The sequence below is a fragment of the Anabas testudineus genome, chromosome 12, assembly GCF_900324465.2.
Source record: "Anabas testudineus chromosome 12, fAnaTes1.2, whole genome shotgun sequence".
Taxonomy (NCBI): Eukaryota; Metazoa; Chordata; class Actinopteri; order Anabantiformes; family Anabantidae; genus Anabas; species Anabas testudineus.
Genome location: NC_046621.1, coordinates 13,519,554 through 13,540,334, shown reverse-complemented (window position 1 = coordinate 13,540,334; position 20,781 = coordinate 13,519,554). Strand labels below are relative to the sequence as shown.

The 20,781-nt window shown below is 41.2% G+C and overlaps 3 protein-coding genes across 5 annotated transcripts; all 3 read right to left on the bottom strand.

Annotated features, from left to right (window-relative positions):
* Positions 1–432: 432 nt before the first annotated feature.
* Positions 433–10,085, bottom strand: srrm1 (serine/arginine repetitive matrix 1). 2 transcript variants are annotated; one of them, XM_026354923.1, is made up of 17 exons: positions 9,981–10,085; positions 8,973–9,062; positions 8,658–8,780; positions 6,233–6,403; positions 5,922–6,022; positions 5,619–5,843; positions 5,230–5,415; positions 4,972–5,091; positions 4,639–4,847; positions 4,362–4,442; positions 3,577–3,663; positions 3,219–3,354; positions 3,004–3,090; positions 2,432–2,905; positions 2,136–2,322; positions 1,461–1,634; positions 433–1,249 (listed from the first exon to the last, which is right to left on the bottom strand). In XM_026354923.1, the coding sequence occupies exons 1-17, from the start codon at positions 9,999–10,001 to the stop codon at positions 1,139–1,141; spliced, it is 2,583 nt and encodes an 860-aa protein (XP_026210708.1). In that variant the 5' UTR covers positions 10,002–10,085; the 3' UTR covers positions 433–1,138. The 2 variants fall into 2 exon arrangements, with proteins under 2 accessions (XP_026210708.1, XP_026210709.1); XM_026354924.1 differs by lacking the exons at positions 8,658–8,780; positions 8,973–9,062; positions 9,981–10,085 and adding an exon at positions 8,286–8,560.
* Positions 10,086–10,695: 610 nt separating this feature from the next.
* Positions 10,696–14,406, bottom strand: tdh2 (L-threonine dehydrogenase 2). The gene is made up of 8 exons (XM_026355764.1): positions 13,672–14,406; positions 13,042–13,084; positions 12,888–12,958; positions 12,637–12,786; positions 12,384–12,556; positions 12,169–12,259; positions 11,811–12,080; positions 10,696–11,717 (listed from the first exon to the last, which is right to left on the bottom strand). The coding sequence occupies exons 1-8, from the start codon at positions 13,862–13,864 to the stop codon at positions 11,572–11,574; spliced, it is 1,137 nt and encodes a 378-aa protein (XP_026211549.1). The 5' UTR covers positions 13,865–14,406; the 3' UTR covers positions 10,696–11,571.
* A 134-nt stretch (positions 14,407–14,540) lies between these two features.
* zgc:154055 (PH-GRAM_MTMR9 and Myotub-related domain-containing protein) lies at positions 14,541–19,461 on the bottom strand. Of its 2 annotated transcripts, XM_026355762.1 has the most exons (11): positions 18,959–19,461; positions 18,635–18,691; positions 18,101–18,209; positions 17,858–17,983; positions 17,012–17,185; positions 16,712–16,929; positions 16,429–16,590; positions 16,043–16,184; positions 15,154–15,374; positions 14,892–15,043; positions 14,541–14,759 (listed from the first exon to the last, which is right to left on the bottom strand). In XM_026355762.1, exons 1-11 carry the CDS (start codon positions 19,150–19,152, stop codon positions 14,659–14,661), a joined length of 1,656 nt encoding a protein of 551 aa, XP_026211547.1. In that variant the 5' UTR covers positions 19,153–19,461; the 3' UTR covers positions 14,541–14,658. The 2 variants fall into 2 exon arrangements, with proteins under 2 accessions (XP_026211547.1, XP_026211548.1); XM_026355763.1 differs by lacking the exon at positions 18,635–18,691 and having other exon boundaries at positions 18,959–19,460.
* Positions 19,462–20,781: the final 1,320 nt, after the last annotated feature.

Below are 20,781 nucleotides of genomic sequence, written 5' to 3'. Positions count from 1 at the left end.
GGGGAGGCTCCTCTTTGGGAGGAGGGTGAGGAGGTGTGGGAGCCGCTCGGCGGTGACACAGGGATAATGTTTTCAGGTGCTCTTTATAAGAAATAAAATAAAATGCAACTAATTCCCTGTCCCTGTTCAGGCTTTCTTTTAGATATCAAATAATATGATTATAGTCCAGTAATACTAATCAGAGAATAACACCCAGCACTGTAGGAAATGTTGGTAATTGTATTTTTCATATGTATTGACAGAGACTAATAATCCAGTATTTAGCTTCGTGTCATGCAGATGTCATGTACCCAACTCCACAAGATGCAGTGTACTGTAGGTAACAGACCCAGAAACCAATTAACTACCACTTCTGCCTTTTAATCCATTTGCTGATAAATTTCCACAAAAGTAGAAATGGTCAAACCAGTTACATAGAAAACAACACAGAGATCCTATAAAAAAGGTTTTAATTTTGAAAGGATGACAAGAGCCAGGGTTACTAAATACAAATCAAACAGCAGTCCCACGGAGATTAGCTTGGTGTCAACATAAAATTGCATATCAGATTATTTGAAAAATTAAAGCATTCTCTGTTATCAGATTGTTTTAGTCTTAAAACAAGATAATGTCCAAGTCAGAAAACAAACAAACAAACAAACTGCAGGTTAACAATGCCAAACACCTTTACCGAGTTACAATATGGGACAAGACATTCTGTTACAGCCTCTAGCGATGCACACAGTGGTGCCACTGGTTCCACTAATGAAAGGCAAGAATAACAGTTTGTTTACTGTATATTGGTTTTTCCCCTACACCACATAGGGTCAGTGGTTCATGCACATCAGAGACAATCACTGCACATGCAATCATTTCTCACTGGAATCTACTGTAGGCTTTGAAAAATATTTTAAACCTGCACAACTTAAACCGTGTCCCCGGTCAACAATTTAAAATTATGGACAACACAAGGTTCTTTAGAGTTTAGAGAATACACTGACTAACTTCCTAATGAAACAATCTTCAGAATGTACCAAACCAGTAAAAAGAAAACAAAAAGACTCAAGGATTAACAATTTGTACATTCTAAAGCTGAACCAGATTGATGACAAACATCAAGAGTGAGTGGAAAACGCTAAAGTGAGAAAGTCCCTTGCGTTCAGGACATCTGTGATGGAGACATTTGAGCCTTCCTCATGGAGCGCAGGGCCTTCTCTCGTAGGTGCTTTTCCAGATCATCCAAGCTGTCTTCGACTTCACTGTCCGATTCCTGAATGTAAAGCAGACCAATAATTTCACTCAACATAGCCATATACGTATATACGAATGCAAAAAGTTGGTGAGCATCAAATAAATTACGACGACTATGTCGACTACATAAAGATTTCCTTCTTTCATGAAACAAAAAAAAAGTATTTTCTTTTTATTTATTTTTTTTTAAAACAAAGTTTTAGTTGCTAAAAATCACAAACACAATTTACCTTTCTTGAATCTCCATCCTCCTCCACACCCTGGTTTTCTTGTGCATCAACAGCCCCAGTGGCACCACTCTTGTCCTTCTTATGCTTCTTATGCTTCTTGTGTTTCTTGTCTTTCTTATGTTTCTTTTCCTTCTTCTTCTTCTTTTTCTTTCCACTGCCATCGACGTCAGAGTTCTGCAATAAAACAGTTTTATCAGGATAATGCGCCTGCAATTAACACTGCTTGCAAACTCACAGAAATAATGTGTCATGGGGGGAGGATTGTGCCACAGTGGAGTTTCCAATAATTTTAAAATATTGTCTGAAAATTTATTTTCGTCACTCAATATGCATTCAAGGGAGCTCATGTAGCCTAATTCATTGTTAGAGGAGAAGTTCACAATACTGCATACTTTTAATATATATATATCTCACTGAAAATAACAATGGATGTGATGTTACATCCAGAAAAGGTTATTTAAATATTGCCCCTTAAAACAAAATCACCCTGTGACAGACACTTACCTAAATCTGTGGGAATTGTTCAAATGCAGACTAATCAAACATATATACACAACATGTAATATGTAATAATAATAATACTAATAATAATACTACTACTAATAATAATGGTGTTACCCAACCCCATTTAAATACTATCTTAGAAAAGAAGGTTAATAAGCTCAAGTATCAAACCTTGCTTGGGGACTGACTGCCGGAACCACTGCTGGCCTTTTTGGCTGGTGGTGGGGATGCACTGGCAGAGCGAGATGGTGAGGGGGATCCAGATGCAGGAGCTACACGTCTCTGAGCTGCTGGTTGAGGAGAAACAGATCTCGATCTGGAAGACACTCTTCTCATAGGCTGGGGGCTAGGAGAGGGTCTGCAGAGAAGACGAGTCATCAGAAGTATGATCAAAGAGTGATTGCTCATGTACAAAATATGGTCTAGTGCAAAAAAAGAACAAAACTGAAACATTGCTTCTTCTTTACCTCTGGTTGTTGCGTGGCTCTGGAGTGCGGGACACCCTGCGGATCGGTTTGCCACTGCGTGAAGGGGACTGCTGTCTCCGCTGGTTAGTTGGAGAAGTAGATGCTTCAAAACGTCCCTGCGGACTTGTGGAACCCCTAACATTGCGACTACGTTTTGGAGGCGATGGGGAGAGGCGACTGGCTCCTCCAACAGGGGACCGTGTGTCCCTGTTTGGACGGACAGAGGACATCATGGGACTCCTCCTGTGTCTGGGAGGTGAAGAGGAGGATGGAGGTGTGCGTCTCCGTTGAGCAGGAGAACTTCTGCGTTTAGGAGACCTCGAGGGGCGACGCTTTGCCATTGGAGAACGTTTTGGAGAGCTAGACATCCTTCTTTTCTGTGGAGGCAAAGGTGATGGACTGTAGCGGCGCTGAATTGGGGGAGAATATCGTCTGGGGGATGGAGATCTACGACGGGGGGGTGGTGAAGGAGACCTGTGAAGCACATTATACGATTAAAAAAACTATTATGAAATGTCAATTATTAATATTAAAATGACAGCTCTACAGATAAAAACTTTCTCCATGTATACCTGCGCCTAGGTGGAGAAAGAGATCTGCGACGCCGTGGGGGAGAAGGGGAGCGACGTCTGCGGCCAGGGGATGGAGAACGCCTTTTTCTAAATAGTGAAAAAAATAAATAATAAAACACACACATAAAAAAATTGAAGAACAGAGGAGTTAAACTTGAGGTTAGAAGCTGAATCAGTCAGACAACAATGTGCCAATTCTGTCCTTTTTTTCTGACCTAGGAGAGGGATCCCTGTGTCGCCTGCGTGGGGAAGGAGTACGAGTACGCCTTCTTCTAACTTCTCCATTTCTGGCACTTGAGCCTGCTGCTGGTCTCTTGGGCCCCTCATCTTCTGAGGAGGAAGATCCTGTATCTGAAACCATAGACAGAGGACATCAACAACCATTTTATTTTAGCCTTTAGTGTATGTGATGAGAAAAGGAAAGAAAAAAAACACAAGGTTGGGATTAGGGCACAGCTTCAAAAGTCCATGAGACGAGTGCAAGAGAACATGGACAGAAACTTGGTTAGAGAGTAGAGAGACAGAGAACAGTTGGGTATGGGAGAAGAAAGAACAGGGATAAACGCTTTTAACCTGAAGATGACTGTTGATTCTGTCTGCGATACTGTCGTCGCTGCTGCACCGAATCTGCTGTTGCCCCTTTCTCATTTTTACCCTCCTCTGAAACGTAGAGCATTGAGTGTCCAATCAGTATTAGGAAATTCAGTAAAACAGACTGCCATGGAAAAGTGGACAGATAATAGAACCAAAAAAAAAAAGTTTTTATGCCAGTAAGATCCAAATTCCCATAATGTTTGAACATGCCATAAATTTACACCAACACAAAGTCAAACAGAAGCGATACATAAAAAAAGAGTTTTTATGTATATCATGTTTTTCCTTCACTGTTTCACTAATACCCTAGTCACATCAATACATGATTATTACACACAATCATCACAGCAGATTATCAAATTGAAACACCCTAATGTGGTCTTGAGTAATGACTTACTTTAACTTAACTAATCAACCTTCTTAGCAAACAATATCCAGTTGCTACTGTCCTGAGCCAAAAATGGTACTATTAGTTTCAGTCTTAGCCTGTAGTGCTTTCTGACATAACCCTCTATGTCATTGGCATCGCAAATAAAGTTGTTATTTTTATAGTGGGACATTTTGAATATACAAAGCTAAGTTAAAAAAAAAAAAAAAAACAGTGAAAATCTGCCTTTTGCAACATTCTGCTAAAAACAAGTGCCAGTGGGCTTAGGAGAAAAACAAATGGCCAATTTGTGACTGGGAACACCTTATGACTAGTCATTTCAATTTGGAATTTGGAGCAGGTGGTTCAGCTTTTATGTTACTTTAAAACAGCTTACCTGACTCAGACCCTTCAGACGGCCTAAGTTTGGCATAATCAGATGGAGAATCCCCTCTTCCTCCTTGTTTTCGCTTTATACCTAAAAATCAAGGCACAGTAATTTTACATTAATATTGCATACAATACTCATACCTCCTTGAACATATCTGTGAAACAATGACTTCTAATAATGACAAATAATTTGGCCTTACGACTTAGACAATACTTTTAAATGCAAAGAAATTATTTGATTTTTTATGTGCTCATACACAAAGCATCATAAAAAGATGACATACCAGATGATCTTGGTGGGGAAGCTGAGCCCCGGCTTCTTCTGGCCCGTGGAGATGGTGATCGTCTGTCCCTGCCTGCTGGACTAATGGAAGTGTCAGGATGATGGACCTGTTTTCTGGGAGGTGTGCTAGATATTCTTTTCACGGCTTTTTTTGGTGAGCGAGAGTTTGAGGAGCTGCTGCCTGACGATGAAGCAGAGCGAGAACGCCTCCTGCAGGACACAAATACAATAAGTTTTTGCATGGCCAAAAGTACCTAGTTTAATATAAAAAGCAATGCCAGTAAAACACTAATCCCATATAATAATCCCACTAGCTAGTAACTATCTAACTGACCTGCGGACAGGGGAGCGTCTATGTCTTTGTCTGGAGCTGGTGGGGCCACGTCTGGGGGGACTTCTTCGACGTGGAGACATTCTCCTCCTGGGACTCTGCCTTCTACGAGGGGAGTAAGATCTGTTGCGGCAGACATTGCAAATTAAGAAATGGTTAAAAATTTTAAGTTTTTCATTTTACACAAACATGATACGACTGGGAGACACCATATTATATTATATTATATTATATCTATTTTATATTAGAAATGTCAATTACCTAGAACGGGAACGCCGTCTACGAGTGCGGGAATGAGAACGGGAGCGATGGTGAGGCCTTTCCCTCCTGCTGTCTTTCTCCCTTTCCCGCGACCTGGGCCTTTCCTCTTTCTTATGGGGTTTCTCTGGAGAGGGCTCTTTGACTTCAGTCACCATGTCTGTGTTCAACACCTCCACAACTGTGTCACTATGAACAAAACATTACACAAAACCTTTAATATCCAAGAGTTTTCTAAGTCTATGAGGATTCTCAGTCATCCAGGTGAAGTTGTCTGGAAGTCCAGTTGTCATGCCTCGACTCAACTCCACTTTAAGAAAACTTCTCTAACTTTGAACTTTCTAACTTTAAAGACAAAATTTTGAGGTTTAGGTAAGCAGTATTCCACTAACCAGGTGGAAGAAGCTTCTTGAATAACCGGTTCTGGCATTGCTCTTCCTGATGTTTCCGAATCTGCAAGTTGCTCCATGGGTTTGGCTGGCAGCTGCATCAAGGGTGGAGGTGGTGAACTTCCACCAATTGGACTAGGTTTGCGTCTAGGAGAGCGTGAGGGACTCTGCTTCCTTTCCCGCTTCACTGGTGACCTTCGCCGTGGTGATGGTGATCTTGTTTTCCGCCTGGATAGTTTTAAAGTTGCTGTGATACACAAATCCAATCTTCATCAACTTATATAATTATCAAGGATATTCTCTTACCTCCTTGGGCTCTTTGATTGAGCCCTTTCTCTGGTGTCCCTGTCCTTTTCCTTCTTATCCTCATCACTCTTTTTCAGTGAAGCAAGCTTTTCCTGTTCAATCTGCCAGAAATGAATTAGTGATACAACTGTCCCACTTTTCAATCATGTCTTTATATCTATGGTATAAATATTAATGCTTATTTATACAATAATTCATATAATTACTTCACAATTTTTTAAAAACTTCCTTTTTAAACAAACATTCTCAGAGCCAGCAGTCATATCCAGAACTTTCCTTTTTATCAAAGTTTACATTAAGGACAACCTCACCTGTCTCTGTTTAATTTCCTCTTTCTTCTGTTCCAGAAAAGCAGATGGTATGCCAGCAATGTTCTCCTGGGCACTCAGCAGCAGGGGCCACAGGTCCTTCATGAACTCTCGGGCATTCTTCCCGTTCAGAAAGCCAGTCAGGTTGATCTGCATCACCTTGGCATCTGGGTGCTGCAACACACACGAAGGAGGGAGAGAAAAAAACATATTGCTATTGAAATAATGGTAGACTTAATATCTGTGGGAGGTAGGATCCCATTAATGAGGATTCCTACCTTCTAGTCCTCACTAAACTATACCTGTGACTATGCAGTTAATCCATACTCGAAATAAGTATGACACTGACTACAAGATTTTACGTGACTGAGACCAATACTGGACTATGTAATCCTATCAAAAGAAAAAAAGTGTTTGATTTAAACTGTACTCACAAACTCAAATTGAGAATGTGAGCTACCTGAGGGGAGACAGACCTAATGATATAGAAAATGCATGCAATACTGCATATATGTCCATATCTGATTTTTTATTCCCAAAAATAAAGCTATCATAAGAAATGCCACATCACAAAAAAAACAACTACTGTTCATTATTTACTTTCCTCAGTGCTATCCCCACTACTTTACATTTGTGTTCCCCCACCCACTTTTTCCAGTCTCCCCACAGTCTACACTTCAGGAGTTAAACATGTAGCCACAATACAGAGTGCATTAAAACCCAACACTGCAAGTACAGTTCCGGTGTCTTCAGTGAGTCCCGTGGGATCAGTGGGCACGGAGCTCCCTTGGCTTGCTTCCGCCTCCCTACTGCTTGAGACTCAACCACCTTGAGCTTAATGTTATATCATTTATCTAAATTGCAAGAGACGAACAAGCAATAATGAGTACACAGTCACACAAAAAAGGAGTTTTATTTCAACAGCTAAATAATTCTGAGATACCGTAATCTCAATTTAATTACCCTGTCTGAATGAAACAGTACCCTTAAACTTAGCTTCAACAACAAGAAAAGCCATGGCAAGCACAAGATAAAATGAAAAGACATATATACATATATAGTTTTAATGTACAATGTTGGTATCATTTACCATTATTAAATAAATTAAGTTTCAGCATTTTTTTTGGGATAATTAAACTCATTAACAAGGGGTGTCCACATTTACAGGTACAGTGATGGAATCCTATTAGTAGTTTAACATAAGTCACTGTATAAATTATTTTTGTTTTTTACCCTTCGTTAGGTCGTTTTCCCATTTCCAAAAGTAGGTCTGTGCAATAGAAATGACCCATTACCCAAATGTCTCATGTGGGTTGACATATGAATAGGGCAGTAAAAAAAAGTTTTAGATAAAATTAACGTATATAAATAAAGTAGCGTATACCCTACAGGAAGAAAAACATCTACAATTTAGACTTCAAAACGAATTAATATCCGCGAACCTCTGCATTACCGCTTTACTGGCAAGACATATCATGTTATGGTAAAAAACATGACCACTATAGTTATTTTAAATAAGAGCGAAACTTTACCGAGCTGTATGTTCATTTCAGTTGCACATCTGACCACATCATGCAACTAGGATGCCGAGTGCAGTCAGACTAGACACAAAGTGAATCAAATTGAAAATCTTGTTTTTGCTGACCTCCGGCAGTTGAAGTTCTCTACTTGCTATGGCGATGTAGTGATGGGGTGGTGTGGTAATGACATCCTCGCATCACTATTAATAGTGGTTACAAGTGCAGAGGACTCTGCTGATCAGACCCAATAGATTTTCAACCACAGGTGATCAGCAAGACAATACTTATATCTGTTTATTGTTAAAATACTCTTAAGATTCTCTTTAAAGACTGTAAAGAAAGAGATACATTACTCTAAACAACACACAGTGAGAAATCAATAAACCTTCCCTAATTTCAGCCTATAACTTTATTTACATTCATGGGGATTTGGGCAGTTCAATGATGCACTGCAAATACCTACGGAGTATGATTATGGTATTGTTCAGGTGTGTCTTTCACTGACATGATATAGGTGATCCCTGCATATAACTCACCTCAAACAACACACTGCATCATGAAGGGAGAGTTGGGCTCAGTGACTTTGGGCTCAGGAGAGAGCTAATTAGGTGTTGGTGCTATACTTCTGATGCAAGGTATAACATCCATATTGGTTCAGGCCTTTTAAATCATAAATCACATCATCATTAGAAGACTGCTGAATAAAGGCACGTTGTCACATAACAGCAAAACATGGTTATGTCATTATATATCAGTTTTATACCAATTCTTACTTTACCCATTCAATTTTAACTTGACTAGGATGTGCAATTATTTGATTGTATCCCTTCTTACTGACTAAGCAATGCCCTCATATATAAGACAGTTCTGAACAAACAAAAAAAGATAAACACAATTAAAGAGATTACCTTTTCCTCAAGCTGGTTAAATATGAACTCTATCACGACGTCATCCTCAAATCCCAGTATCTCCGTTACCCGCTGAGTAATCCAAGGTTTGATGACTTCTAGGTTCACTTTGGTCATGTCCACCTTAGAATGAAACATGCCACCATCATTAGTTAGAGAAGACAATTAATGACTAAAGGTGTCCACTGTTTTGTTCAATCTAAAACAAATGAACATGCAAGCTATAACATTTTGCAAGGCGACAATGTGCAACAGTTATAGGAGTACTAACACGGTATCGAACTACAGTAAATGTGCATGTGATCTTCTCCTTACCTTCTTGTCCAAACATTCTGCAAACTTCAGCTGTTTCAGTAGTTTCTTGTGCTTGTTGCTGAAGCGGTTGTCTTGCTCCGCACTTGTGCCCTATGGAAAAAAAAAAATCTTAATTAGCTTTGTTCAGTTTACACTGAAAACCTGCAATTTGTTGCCAAATCTTCTTCGTGTTCAGCCAATATAGTTCTTGGTGTACTACAACAAACTGGACACTCTAGTGTGTTATCTGAATAACACATAAGATCACCAGGTTTAATTTGTGCTATCAAATACTGATACGTTAAAATAATTGGTAACAGTAGCTCTAGTGACCACAATAACAATAACATGTTAAATTTAAACCGTCATAGTGATTCAAATGACATCTATACAATTAAGCCCAACATTAGTTAAGCTAGCAGCCTGCTTAGTTAATCCTCCAATGGAAACCAACACGCTCATATTAGCCACAGAAGCTAATATTAGCGACCGGGAATATCGTTATCGCTGACATATGCAGGATATCAGAAGTTAATTTGGAGTCGCCATTCAATCTTTATGTCTACTTTATACTCGCTAACGTAAGCGTAGCAGTGGTCGTGACTAGCTAGCAGAGACAGAAACGATGCACCGCCCGGGCGCCATCTTTAGCCGCAGCAAATTAGCAGTGGCTAGCTAGTTAGCAAGTTGGCTCGTATAATTCCTGCAAAAGTGTCTAGCCCATGTTAACATTTAAAGACTCTGAAATATAAGTAACATAACTTAACGTACGAACATATGGTTTGAAACATCACTTTATGCAAAGACGTGTAGCTAAATCCTGGGAATAACACATTTAATACACGAAATCGAAGAATGTTATCAGTTGATAGACGAAGCCCTAGCCGTGCCGTTCCTGACTGTGTGACCCTCCACCTCCACGTTAATCTAAACGTATATGGCAAATTAATGTTCTATAAAAGCAGCATATTGCCATACAACATTGAAAGAAAGATGCCAAAAACATATAAATAAGTTTAAAGCTCTTACGCGGAAGAATCCCGCGTCCATTATGGGGGAAAAATGTTACCAACAGACGCTGTTGCAAAAGACGTGTGCGGCTCCGGTGATATTCTGAGTGGCAGCGCGAGCCGGATGAAGAGAGCGCCCCTACAGGACGCAGCGGGCACTGCGTCTACTGTAATGGCCCCGGAGAGCAGCATGAGCATGAATAAAGTAAAAGTGAGAAATGTTTACCAATTTTATTTTATTTAAAGCACATAAGTATATCCAACAAAATGCATTTTAGAATAAAAGTGTTTATGGTAGCGGAGGTCGCAAGTAACAAAGTGCATTTTAGCCTAGATCACTTACATTGTACTTGTATTGTACTAGTGAATCTGCATTTTATGTTACTTTTACTCTTGCTCCACTTCAATTCACAGGAAAATGCTGTACTTTTTACTTCACTACATTTATTTGACAGTTTCTTCTTACAAAAGTCAACTGATAAATTCATTATATCACTGCATATTAACCACCTTGCTGCACATAAAGTAGTTAATACTAGCTCAGACTCTGTTCCACACATTTAAAGTACTTGTACTTTTGTGCTTTAAGTAAATTTCAAAACGTGTCTGGAGTAAATTTTCTTTTAGGTACTACATTCAGTATGGCAGGATGGATGTAGTAGATGCAATAGATTGTTTAAAATAGAAATACTCAAATACAAGTACCTTGTGACTGTGCCTAGTTGTCACCACAATCAAGATTCTTATACATTCTACATGTAGAATGCAGGAAGGTCAGCATTATACAATAATCACTGCTGTTTGGGTAAATGATCTCTTTATTATTCAAGGTCTGATTTAAAATACACTGCATTTTTATACACTGCCTACCTAATCTACATTAAATAAGGCTTCATTTGTCATTGGTACTCAATACCAAAAATCACACTGCTGCCAAAAAAGTAAAATAAGGCCTTACTGTTAGATGCCACAGCAAGGGTAGTAGGGGCCATTTTACCATTAGAGAGAATTAATTGTCTTAGAAAAGATTGTATCATAAAACTGCCAGAATACTTGTAATGTAATGTGTCATTACAGTCCAGAGATTACTGAGCCAGCCTTTTCAGATGACCCCAGAAATCAAAGTGTGCAACAGATTTTAAAATGTGTGGCTGCTCCATATTGTATTATACATTTGTAATAAACAATGTAACAGACAGTTCTGGCTATGCATTTGATTCACAAGACATTTGAAAATCTCTACACTTTCAGAATAAGTCATTTTCTGTTCCATCTGAAGCAACATACCATTGTGTAAAGTGGTGCTTAAACCATGAAAACAATTAAAACAACAAAGATGAAGAGAAGGTTTGACAGTATTTCATTTGCTGAAAAAAGGCTAAAATATTTCTGTGCGTGTGTGTGATGTTTCACTGTCCACTGTGTAGTCGTGAGAGGTCCTGACTGAGGATTCCCACTTTACAAACAGTTCCCTGTTCAATCGTGTTCCAGAGTAACACAGGATAGTAGCTGACAACTTATGAAGGTGAAAGGAAGTGTACTGTTGGTAAATGCAGGGTGAAAAAAGTCAGGGGCTACGGCATTGGTCAGTCTTTGTGGAGCAGGTTTTGCTAGCTGGATGGCAAAACTTGCTTGGTCCTCTTGTCTCGAATGGAGCTTAGCATGTCTGACACCAGCTCTTCAAGTCCAAAGGCTGGTGCCCAGCCCCAATCTCTTCTGGCGTTTGTGTCATCAAATCTCACAGGCCAACTGTCTGCTGTAAAGTGACATGGAACATGAACACATTACTTCCACCCCACCACTTAAAGTAATTATTAAAATCCCATTAAGTATTTAACTGAAGTCATACCGATGGTCTGGCGGACAGAATCAGGATTGTAGGTGACCTTGAGGTGGGGAAGATGCTTGCGGATTTCTTGGGCCACCTCTTCTGGAGTGAAGCTCATGGCAGCAATGTTGTAGGTACGCAGGGACAGCTGGCACTCAGGAGTCTGCATGAATTCTACTGTGGCACGGTGGCAGTCAGCGATATGCATCATGGGAAGGCGGGTGTCGGGTCGCAGGTAGCACTCGTGGTGACCTGTGCTGAGAGCATCGTGGAAGATTTGAACTGCATAATCTGTAGAGACAGAAGAGTGTTAGGTCGGGGGATCCAGTTGAGAACTCACATACTGTTTATGTCTACATGAGACAAACAAAAACAATACCTGTTGTCCCTCCTCCAGGAGGTGTGTTGACCGATATCACACCTGGGTAGCGTAGACAGCGGAAGTCCAGGCCATACTTATGATGGAGATACTAAAGAAAGAGAAAGAGACAAACTCTGACAGTTGAAATGTTATATATCTATATATATATATGCATTAATATCATCATGAATGTCTCTGTATTGTGTGTATTTTTTGATCATCTTCATCATCACCTCCCCCATCAGTTCTCCATGCACTTTGGACACGCCATAGATGGTTCGAGGTCTTTGGACACAGAGGTCAGGGGCCGGGTCACGTGGAGAGGAAGGACCAAAAGCTCCAATGGTGCTGGGGACAAAGAGGCGCAGGCAGTTTTCCAAGGCCAAGTCCAGCACGTTATGAAGGCCTAGATAGACACATTCACAGCAGAGGTTATTCATAATAATAAAAAAAAGGTAAAACATGTGTCTGCAAACTCAAACAGACCTGTGATGTTGATCTTGCGTGCCAAAGCCACATTAGCCTCCCCTACAGCGCTGAGCAGAGCACTGTAGTGGACCAGCCAGGTGACTTGATTATTTACAATCAGTTCTCGGAGGTGTTTGTAGTCCAGCACATCAGCATATACAAATGGACCTGATGTGAAAAGAGGAGGGGGTGGCGATGTCATTTGAAAGCAATAATAATATCTTAGAAAATCATAAATTGTGTGAGAAAAACCTAAAAACTTTGCATACCACTATTGAAAACATGAGGTGGGGGCTTCTTGATATCTGACAGGATTACATTCTCGGTTCCGTAATGTTTTCTAGACACCAATATAGATAGATACATTCAAATTTCAGATATTCAGTCGAATTTTGATGTCTCAGAATTGTCTAAGTTTCTCACCTCAGCAACTGAGCAAGCCCCACACCTAACTGCCCAAGGCCACCTACACATGGAGACAAGGTTTCACATTTTATCTTTGCAAAATGTTTTTGAGTGTGTTATGAAATTGAAATCAGTGTTATTGGTGCAGCTAAAACAGGCTTTTTGTTTGCTCCAAAGGTTTATCCTGGGACAAAAAGTGACAGCAGACTATTATTCTCCCCACAGCCCCCTCTCATTGGCTCTTTTATATCACTAGCACTGTCTGCATGCACTCTATTATGTTCAGTCAAAATGGGGTCCCGTTGCTAGTGTACAGGGAAAACAACTCGAAAACAAACAAAAACAAAAAAATAACAACAGCACGCACACATCTGTTCATGCCATTGATGCCACAGCGATATCACTTCATCCTAAGAACACTGATGCATTTAACTTAAACACCAAAGATGGAGTTCAGTGTTTAACTCTGTCAGCTCCTTTAAAAGCTGTTCTTTAAAGGCACTTTGCTCATTTTGTAACTGCTCTGTGGAAAATAGGATAAAACAGCAACTGAACAGTGCTAGTGGTAGAAAACAGCAGTAGCTTCACGTGTTCTAACTGTACACAAAACACAAAAGTCAGGAAAAGCTGTTGACAGATGCATATTACCTGTGATGAGGACACGAGGGTTTTCCTGAGGAGGTGGGGAGCTGCAGGTCTCCCGGCTGTTCCACCTGCTCATCTGCCTCGGCAAAGTACTAAATCTGCAACCGGGCATATTTTGCGCCCTGTTTAGACAACCTCGGCAAAACAGGCCCAGCACTGCCGCAGTGGGAACACAGGCTCGCACCCCCGGTTGCATGTCCAGTAGCAGCCCTTCAGCAAAGTTAAATAAAATGTACCCAAACTGATAATAACGATAAGGATGCCGGGGACGTCTGTGCACTCACTGAATCCCAGACAGATGATTCTTGATCCCAATCCAGGAGATGCAATTGAGTTGATCCAATATTATTCCCCTACACTAAATTACAAAATAAGAGCTCACAAGACAAGCCATTTAAGTGTTAGAATTTAAAGATTACCATCCCGATTGATCACCATTTCAGTCCACACGGTAACCAGTGAATAAGTAAGCAGGTGTAGAAAGTCATGCTGGGCTATGTGGTTCTTGCCCAATTTGTATAATCACCAGGGCTTATGGCTCTTGACTGAACAGGACTACAGTCTCCAGCTTGCAAAGCTCCATGTGTGCAAACATGCTGACTTGCTGTGCACAGGGATTTGTATTGTGAAGAGTGTTTAGCTGAGCTTAACAGGACTGAGAGGTGCGTCATTTAGTATACAGCCTTCTGCTATTCATAATATTTATGAGTGAATATATGTCAGAAAATAATAATACTGCCTAGAAATGATACAAAACACAGGATATAATTCCAAAATATACAGTATTAGACTCATTAAGAGGTATTAAAAAGACCACTAAACAGCCATGTTTTTTTCTAATACAATTTTTATGAAAGAATAAAAATTCTGTACATTACAAACTAGAGTGTTAAAAAGTATGATAAAGGAATTACAGGTTGTAACATTCCTCCTCAAAACGTGTTAAACCTGTTCAAACTGACGTGTCAAGTTCATATTGTTCAGAGAGTATCAGCTGAGTTCCAGCTTCCCCCATTTAATGATCATGTTTCTTATTTCCTCCTGAGCCTCTTCAAGAAGACGAGTTTGTTGAGTCCACCTCAGAAAAAAGCCTGAGGATCGGGGATGAGCTTGAGTTAATCAACTTGAAACACATTTTAGCAAACTGCCGTAAGCACCGTGATTATATTAAAATCAAAAAAAATAATGCTCGGCTTTGAATACGTGTGTCAATCAAAGCTCACCTTTCCATAGCTGCAGGGACTGAGGGTGGACTGAAGGCCAGATCGCCAGCTCAGTGCGCTCGTACAGGGGGTTGGAGTAGTAGTCTCTGTGCTTGGGCCTCAACAGGGCCTGGAACAAACAGTGCGTTTTCTCCTTCACCTCTACAGCGCACCTGAAACAGAAGATCTGAGATATTAGAGATGAATATTTGTTTGAAAGAAAGACACTATTGGGTTTCATGTTAGCCATCAGTGCCCAGTCGCTCTGAGAAGTACGGCTGACCTCTCCTGATCACTGTTGCACAGGAAGGTGCCGTAGTCAGAGGCGTAGGCCTCATTCGCCAGCCTCAGGAGCAACGCCTCAGAGAAGCCCAAAGCTAAAGGGAACTGACGCCACAGCTGCCACACACAGTCCAGCAGCAGCAGGAAGACGGGGGACTCCTGCTGGAGGCGAGCATGGGAGTAAGCTGAGTGGGCACATCGCTGCTGGAATGGATGTCCTGCCTGAGAACGGAAACATTTTAATGTTCTGTGTGTGTGATTCAACATTGCACACACTTTAGCCAGGACTTTCTTACTCATGCAGGAATTTCATTGTGATCACTTACCATGTTTTTTAATTTGTACATTTGATCAGAGCAACGTTTCCGTCCAGAGTCAAAGATTCTTTTTTATCATGACACTGACTGATAAAGAATGCTTATTTGTGGATAATAAAGTACAGAGGGATGATATCTGTTATTTATCAACCAACATCACAGTGTATTTGTTCACGAGTCTTACTTTTATAAGGCCATGTCATATTTTAATTTCTGTCAGTGGAAACACTGAGAGCGACCGCAGCCAAAAGATGATGAGAAAGATGAGAAGCAGATTGCTGTGTTAGTTTCTGATCTCTACATGCATTTTCAATATTTCCTGTTATCGTCAAAATGTGGAGTAGTATCATCGTCTCGCTATATTCACTCAGTGGCCATGTTAGTAGGCACACCTGTACAATGTAATGCGGTGCAATACTGTAGCTTTGCCATGAAATCTACTCTTACAAGGTTATAATTTCTTCATAATTGCTGTCAGAAAGGTCACAATTACATATATACATATTTAATACATGGGTCATAGTGATATTAAGAGGTGTTTCCCAGTCTTGGCATTCACATACAACACCCTACCTGTACCCACTCCCTCTCCAGCAGAGCCAGGAAGCCCTCCAGCGTTCGGCAGCATGGATCCATGATGAGCTGAGCCAGAGTACTGATGAGCAAAGTGCCATCTGTGCCATCAGAGCCATGAACCAGAACTGAATGACCGTCCCTGGAAAAAGCCCACACAGTCACACCACAGTCAACACAGTCACAACCTAACTTATTGTTATTTATTATTATTGTGTCATCTGGCCTTCCCTGATATTTTCTCTTTCTCTTTAAGTTAATAACTCATTTCTATTAGCAGATTTTACTACACTAAAGTTTTCAAAGTGAAAGGTTGCACAGCCATGAGTGCACACCAACTGTGATGCCACCACAGACACACACCAGGGGTGTACAGTAGTTCCTACCTCTCCACACACTCTGCCAGCAGGCCAGCCGTTGACAGAGCTGTTTGCACGTGAGACAGCCACTTTGAGTTCTCCAGCTTACTGAGCCAACGGTCCATACTGTTGGACTCATCACCACAGGCCTCCACCAGTTTGATCAGACTCTCCTGCAGCGCTTTACCTCTGTTCACAAATGTAAAAACAAAATGAGGTAAAACTGTTTTTTAACATAAAAAGGTGACAGCATCTACATCCACTATCCACACACACACACACACACACACACACACACACACACACACACCTTTCCATGTGCCTGTGCAGCCTCTTCCAATTGTTATAAAACGATTTGGACTCAAAACCTCCGCCTGTCATACGAGCCTGTTGCGCCTGCTGACTGGAGCGTGTGTCGATGACGTAGCCTTTGTCTGAGCCATCGATCACAGCTTGAAGTAGGCTCTCATCTTCCCTGCAGCGCTTCTTATTGGCTCCCGTCAGCGGCTGACTGCTGCGCATGATCACCTGAAAAGAGTGAGTTTGATTAGAACGGTTTAGTTTGATGTGAAAACTGTGGGCTGGTGGAGAAAGGAGAGCAACACCTCACCATGCCATTCTTCCTGTGGTAGTAGCAGAGGACAGGGAAGCGTCCCCCCTGTCTGAATTTGGCCACCTTAACCAGCATGTCATCACTGATATCCTTAGGAACAATGACAGATTGGGGGTAGGTGGAACACACTGAGTAGTCTCTGTTCACACTGCTCAATCTCCACCTATTATGCTGCAAACACAGGACAGAGAAGGAAAAACTAAACAAAAATAGCCACTTGACAGCGAAATTAAATTCCTAAGAGCATATAACCCACTAAACTCCACTGAAACCACAATGGTTTGGTTTTACAGGTCAGTTTTTGTTTGGACTACAAATGACTATTATATAATATTATACTCTATGCTATTTATTTCTTGGTAGTGCACAGCGATGTTCTGTGGTTCCCTTCAGACGTCAGAAAATTGATGAAAAGTACAGATATCCCACGTGTGCTGGGCACATTGTGTCTGTACAAAACATGCAACAATGCTGCATTCAGGGTTCACCCCTCACCATAGCAACATGCTATTCCCAGAGGAAGATGTCTGTCTATTAAGCATGAATTCAGGCCATGTAAAGCGCATTCTGAAGTTAAGGGAAAACAAATGAAAGCTAAGCAACTGGGATATCCTGAATTGTGACTCCTACATTCATGTTTCCCAGGCGTTTTCCTGTCATGTGAGTGCTGGGACATTGTTGTTGGAAAAAGTCACCACAAGATCTGTGTGTGTATTTGTTTTTTTACACGAGAGAGTGGAATCTTATTCTGTACCAACAAGTATAGAGAGGTTTATATATATACTTTATATATATACATATGTATATATATAAGTATATTATATATATATATATATAGCTTACAAGCTCTGCCATTTGACTGTAGTGCTTTTCAGGGGATGAGAGACCCCACTGGTCCTGCAGGTTGAGTTCAGAAGGTCTGTAAAAGAATGGATACATCTCCGACACACAGTCGAGGCAGGACAGGGTCTAGAGAGTCACAAAGAGAAATATTATTTAATTAAAAAAACAAAAAACAGAAGGATTTCTATATTCGTTTGTCCTGTATTTCATGTCTGAGCAGGACGATTAGGTTGTTTATTGTACCTCAATAGAGTGTGCAATGTTGAGACACTGCTCCATGCCTGGGATGTCAAGCTGGAGCACACGCAGATCTTTACACTTGATGGAAATTGTCCCTGAAGATACAGATGTCCTACGCACACACACACACACACACACACCACTATGAATCTTGCAGAACAATTGAACACTTGAACACAACAATGCCCCATGCTTTAACTCCACCAGTGCAGAAAGTTTGACTTGCAGCAGAGAGGGAAGGCAAACCCAGCCAGTGGGGCTGTGCAAGGATCAGGGGAGGGGGGGGGGGTTATGTTGCTGGCAAGTGGGTGTGCAAGCTCTGCTCTCTGTTACCAAATATATCAGGCGGTTTCAGCAACGCTCAAGCGCTCACGAAGCTAAGAAAAGGCTGTTAATTAGCAAGCAACCCACAGCATGAGTGTGTGGAGGGTGACAAGAAAAGTTGCTGTAATCCTGTTTGCAAATTTCCTCCCTTCAGCACTGTGGGGAACAACAGCAGCACACAGTAGACACACTGCAACACAAACGATGTCCAACCTGTCACTGTGGCCTGCATTAGAGAAGAGGCCGGAATAGCCCAAAAGGTTTTCCACACTGGTTCAAAAGATTTGAGGAATAAAGTAGTTAGACATGAATGATATATTCCCACACAGTGGAGACAGCTTGATGTTGATTAGTTGTTGTTGATCAGTGTGATTATTTGTGACCAGCCCCCAGTTAGTGATCATAATCCTCATAATAAATAAATCAGCGTTGGAAAAAGATGCTGGAATTTAGGTCTGTTAAGGGGAATTCACTCCAAACAAGTGTGGGATCTGTTGGCAGCTGGGAGGCTGAACGTGTATCTCTCCCTCACCTCACCTTTTCTCAATGGCATCGATGTTCCTGAGCAGCAGCAAAACCTGCCCAGATCGGCCCTCCTCTGCCTCCACCCTGTCCGAGAAGAGCAGGTGGTGGCCGGTGATGCACAGGGTGCCTCTGCTCGGCGGGTGGAGCGGCTGACGGAGCACAACATCCTCCACATTGGCGGTCTTGATGTGCTCAGAAAACTCCATCTGGTCCCGGTCGGAGACGCGAAACCACCGCCGCGCAACTTCAACTTGGACTCCACTTCAGATCGCTTCCTCGGCCCTTTCTGGAGCCGCAGAGACTGAAAGCAACACACCTCCCTGCTGTGTCTACACTGCTGGTTGGACAGTTGCGCTCAGTTTGTTTGACGATAAGGCGTCTATAAATAGATTCACCTTTTTATTTTTTTAATTTTTTTTACACAGTCTTCCGCTAATGTAGCTTCAAGTTTACAAAGGCAGGTGGCTGAGAGCTGAGCTACCCTGGAAATGGAAAATGTGTGACTTGGTTTCACCAAAGAAAAAAAAAAAAAAAACGGAAGTGCACGTTTCCTGAGAGACATGTGTCACATATTGCTGGTATAAGTTTTCTTCTTGCAGAGAGAGAGAGAGAGAGAGAGAGAGAGAGAGAGAGCAGCAGTGATATGCCTGGTGTGTAATAATAAATGACCGCTAGGTGGCGGCAGAGCTCAGCGCAGTGAGCTGGTCAAAATCACGACGCAGCTCACACTCGAGTTGGTGGAGGAAGAAATATTTGAGTCATTCCCTTAAGCAGAAGTTGCAATACCACAGTGCAGAGAGACTCGGTCACTAGTGGTGGTTCACCACACATTCATTTGAAGTTGGATATCCGGCTGAAAGCGATCCGCCGATCTAATTTTTTTCACATTTGGTGTTTGCTACGTACCACGAGAAATTCTCTACATCTATAGTTCACTAATTGAATTAAAGTGAGGACAAAGAAGATACGCATAAATAATACAACTGACAAATATAGCAACATACACACATATTATCAAAATATGTCGCATGACATGGAAGTTATTGAGATATTATATTAACGTAGAATGACAATTTGCAGACGGTCCCTAACTCAACCCTGTACAGAGGAGGTGCGCTTCTTTTGTCCGACTCGGCTGATCTGGTTCCCGGAGAAGTTTCAGCCGAACATCTAACTTTAAATTAATTTCACCGCGGTTAGAGACCCTGTATTCAGTAGATATCATTTAATCGGTAAAAGGGAAATTAATTTTAGTAATGCAGGATGCCTTACTTCAACGATAGGCTTATTAATAGAGACAATATAAAGACTGCATGGATTAGTTTTATTACAGCAGCAACGTGTGAGCATCAGTTTGTTGTTGCTTTGGTTCGAGCACAGTTTTCTCTACAAACTCATACTTTACCACCTAAATTACCCACTTTTACCTGTCGTTACTTTCCGTCTGCTGATGGGCTGTTTCTGTTTTTCCACTTCATTCACATTTTGAATGCAGGGCTCTTGTACTACACTGTTGTAATGTTACCTTTTCTTATGTATCACTAAATACACCACACTAAATAAGGTTTTACTTAAATTAAACATGAGCACCTCCTCTCCAATATCTGAAACCATTTTATTAGCTTGAATTTATGAAGGGATGGTTATACCTCTATTTTATATTATGTTTGTGTGTGTGTGTGTGTGTGTGTGTGTGTGTGTGTGTGTGTGTGTGTGTGTGTGTGTGTGTGTGTGTGGTCTTCAGGAAGTTCTAGGAAACCTGGCTTCCTTATATATTATCCAGCCTCTGCGGGATGGGCGGTCACTCTTTCTTATCTCCCTATAAATGAGCTCGA

Bases quoted from the DNA above. Each gene is read 5' to 3' on its own strand.
- tdh2 (XM_026355764.1), bottom strand. From the start codon at position 13,864: ATGCAACCGGGGGTGCGAGCCTGTGTTCCCACTGCGGCAGTGCTGGGC. The intron at 12,959-13,041 runs GTGAGAAACTTA...ATTGGTGTCTAG, and splicing joins GGGCTTGCTCAGTTGCTGAG to AAAACATTACGGAACCGAGA. The intron at 12,557-12,636 runs GTCTGTTTGAGT...GTGTCTATCTAG, and splicing joins ACGCAAGATCAACATCACAG to GCCTTCATAACGTGCTGGAC.
- zgc:154055 (XM_026355762.1), bottom strand. From the start codon at position 19,152: ATGGAGTTTTCTGAGCACATCAAGACCGCCAATGTGGAGGATGTTGTG. The intron at 17,984-18,100 runs GTACAATAAACA...GTGACTCTCTAG, and splicing joins ACATTGCACACTCTATTGAG to ACCCTGTCCTGCCTCGACTG. The intron at 14,760-14,891 runs GTGAGCTTTGAT...CCCGATCCTCAG, and splicing joins GTCCCTGCAGCTATGGAAAG to GCTTTTTTCTGAGGTGGACT.
- srrm1 (XM_026354923.1), bottom strand. From the start codon at position 10,001: ATGGACGCGGGATTCTTCCGC. The intron at 4,443-4,638 runs GTATGTCATCTT...CTTGATTTTTAG, and splicing joins TTCCCCACCAAGATCATCTG to GTATAAAGCGAAAACAAGGA. The intron at 1,635-2,135 runs GTTTGATACTTG...GTTTTATTGCAG, and splicing joins GCAGTCAGTCCCCAAGCAAG to AACTCTGACGTCGATGGCAG.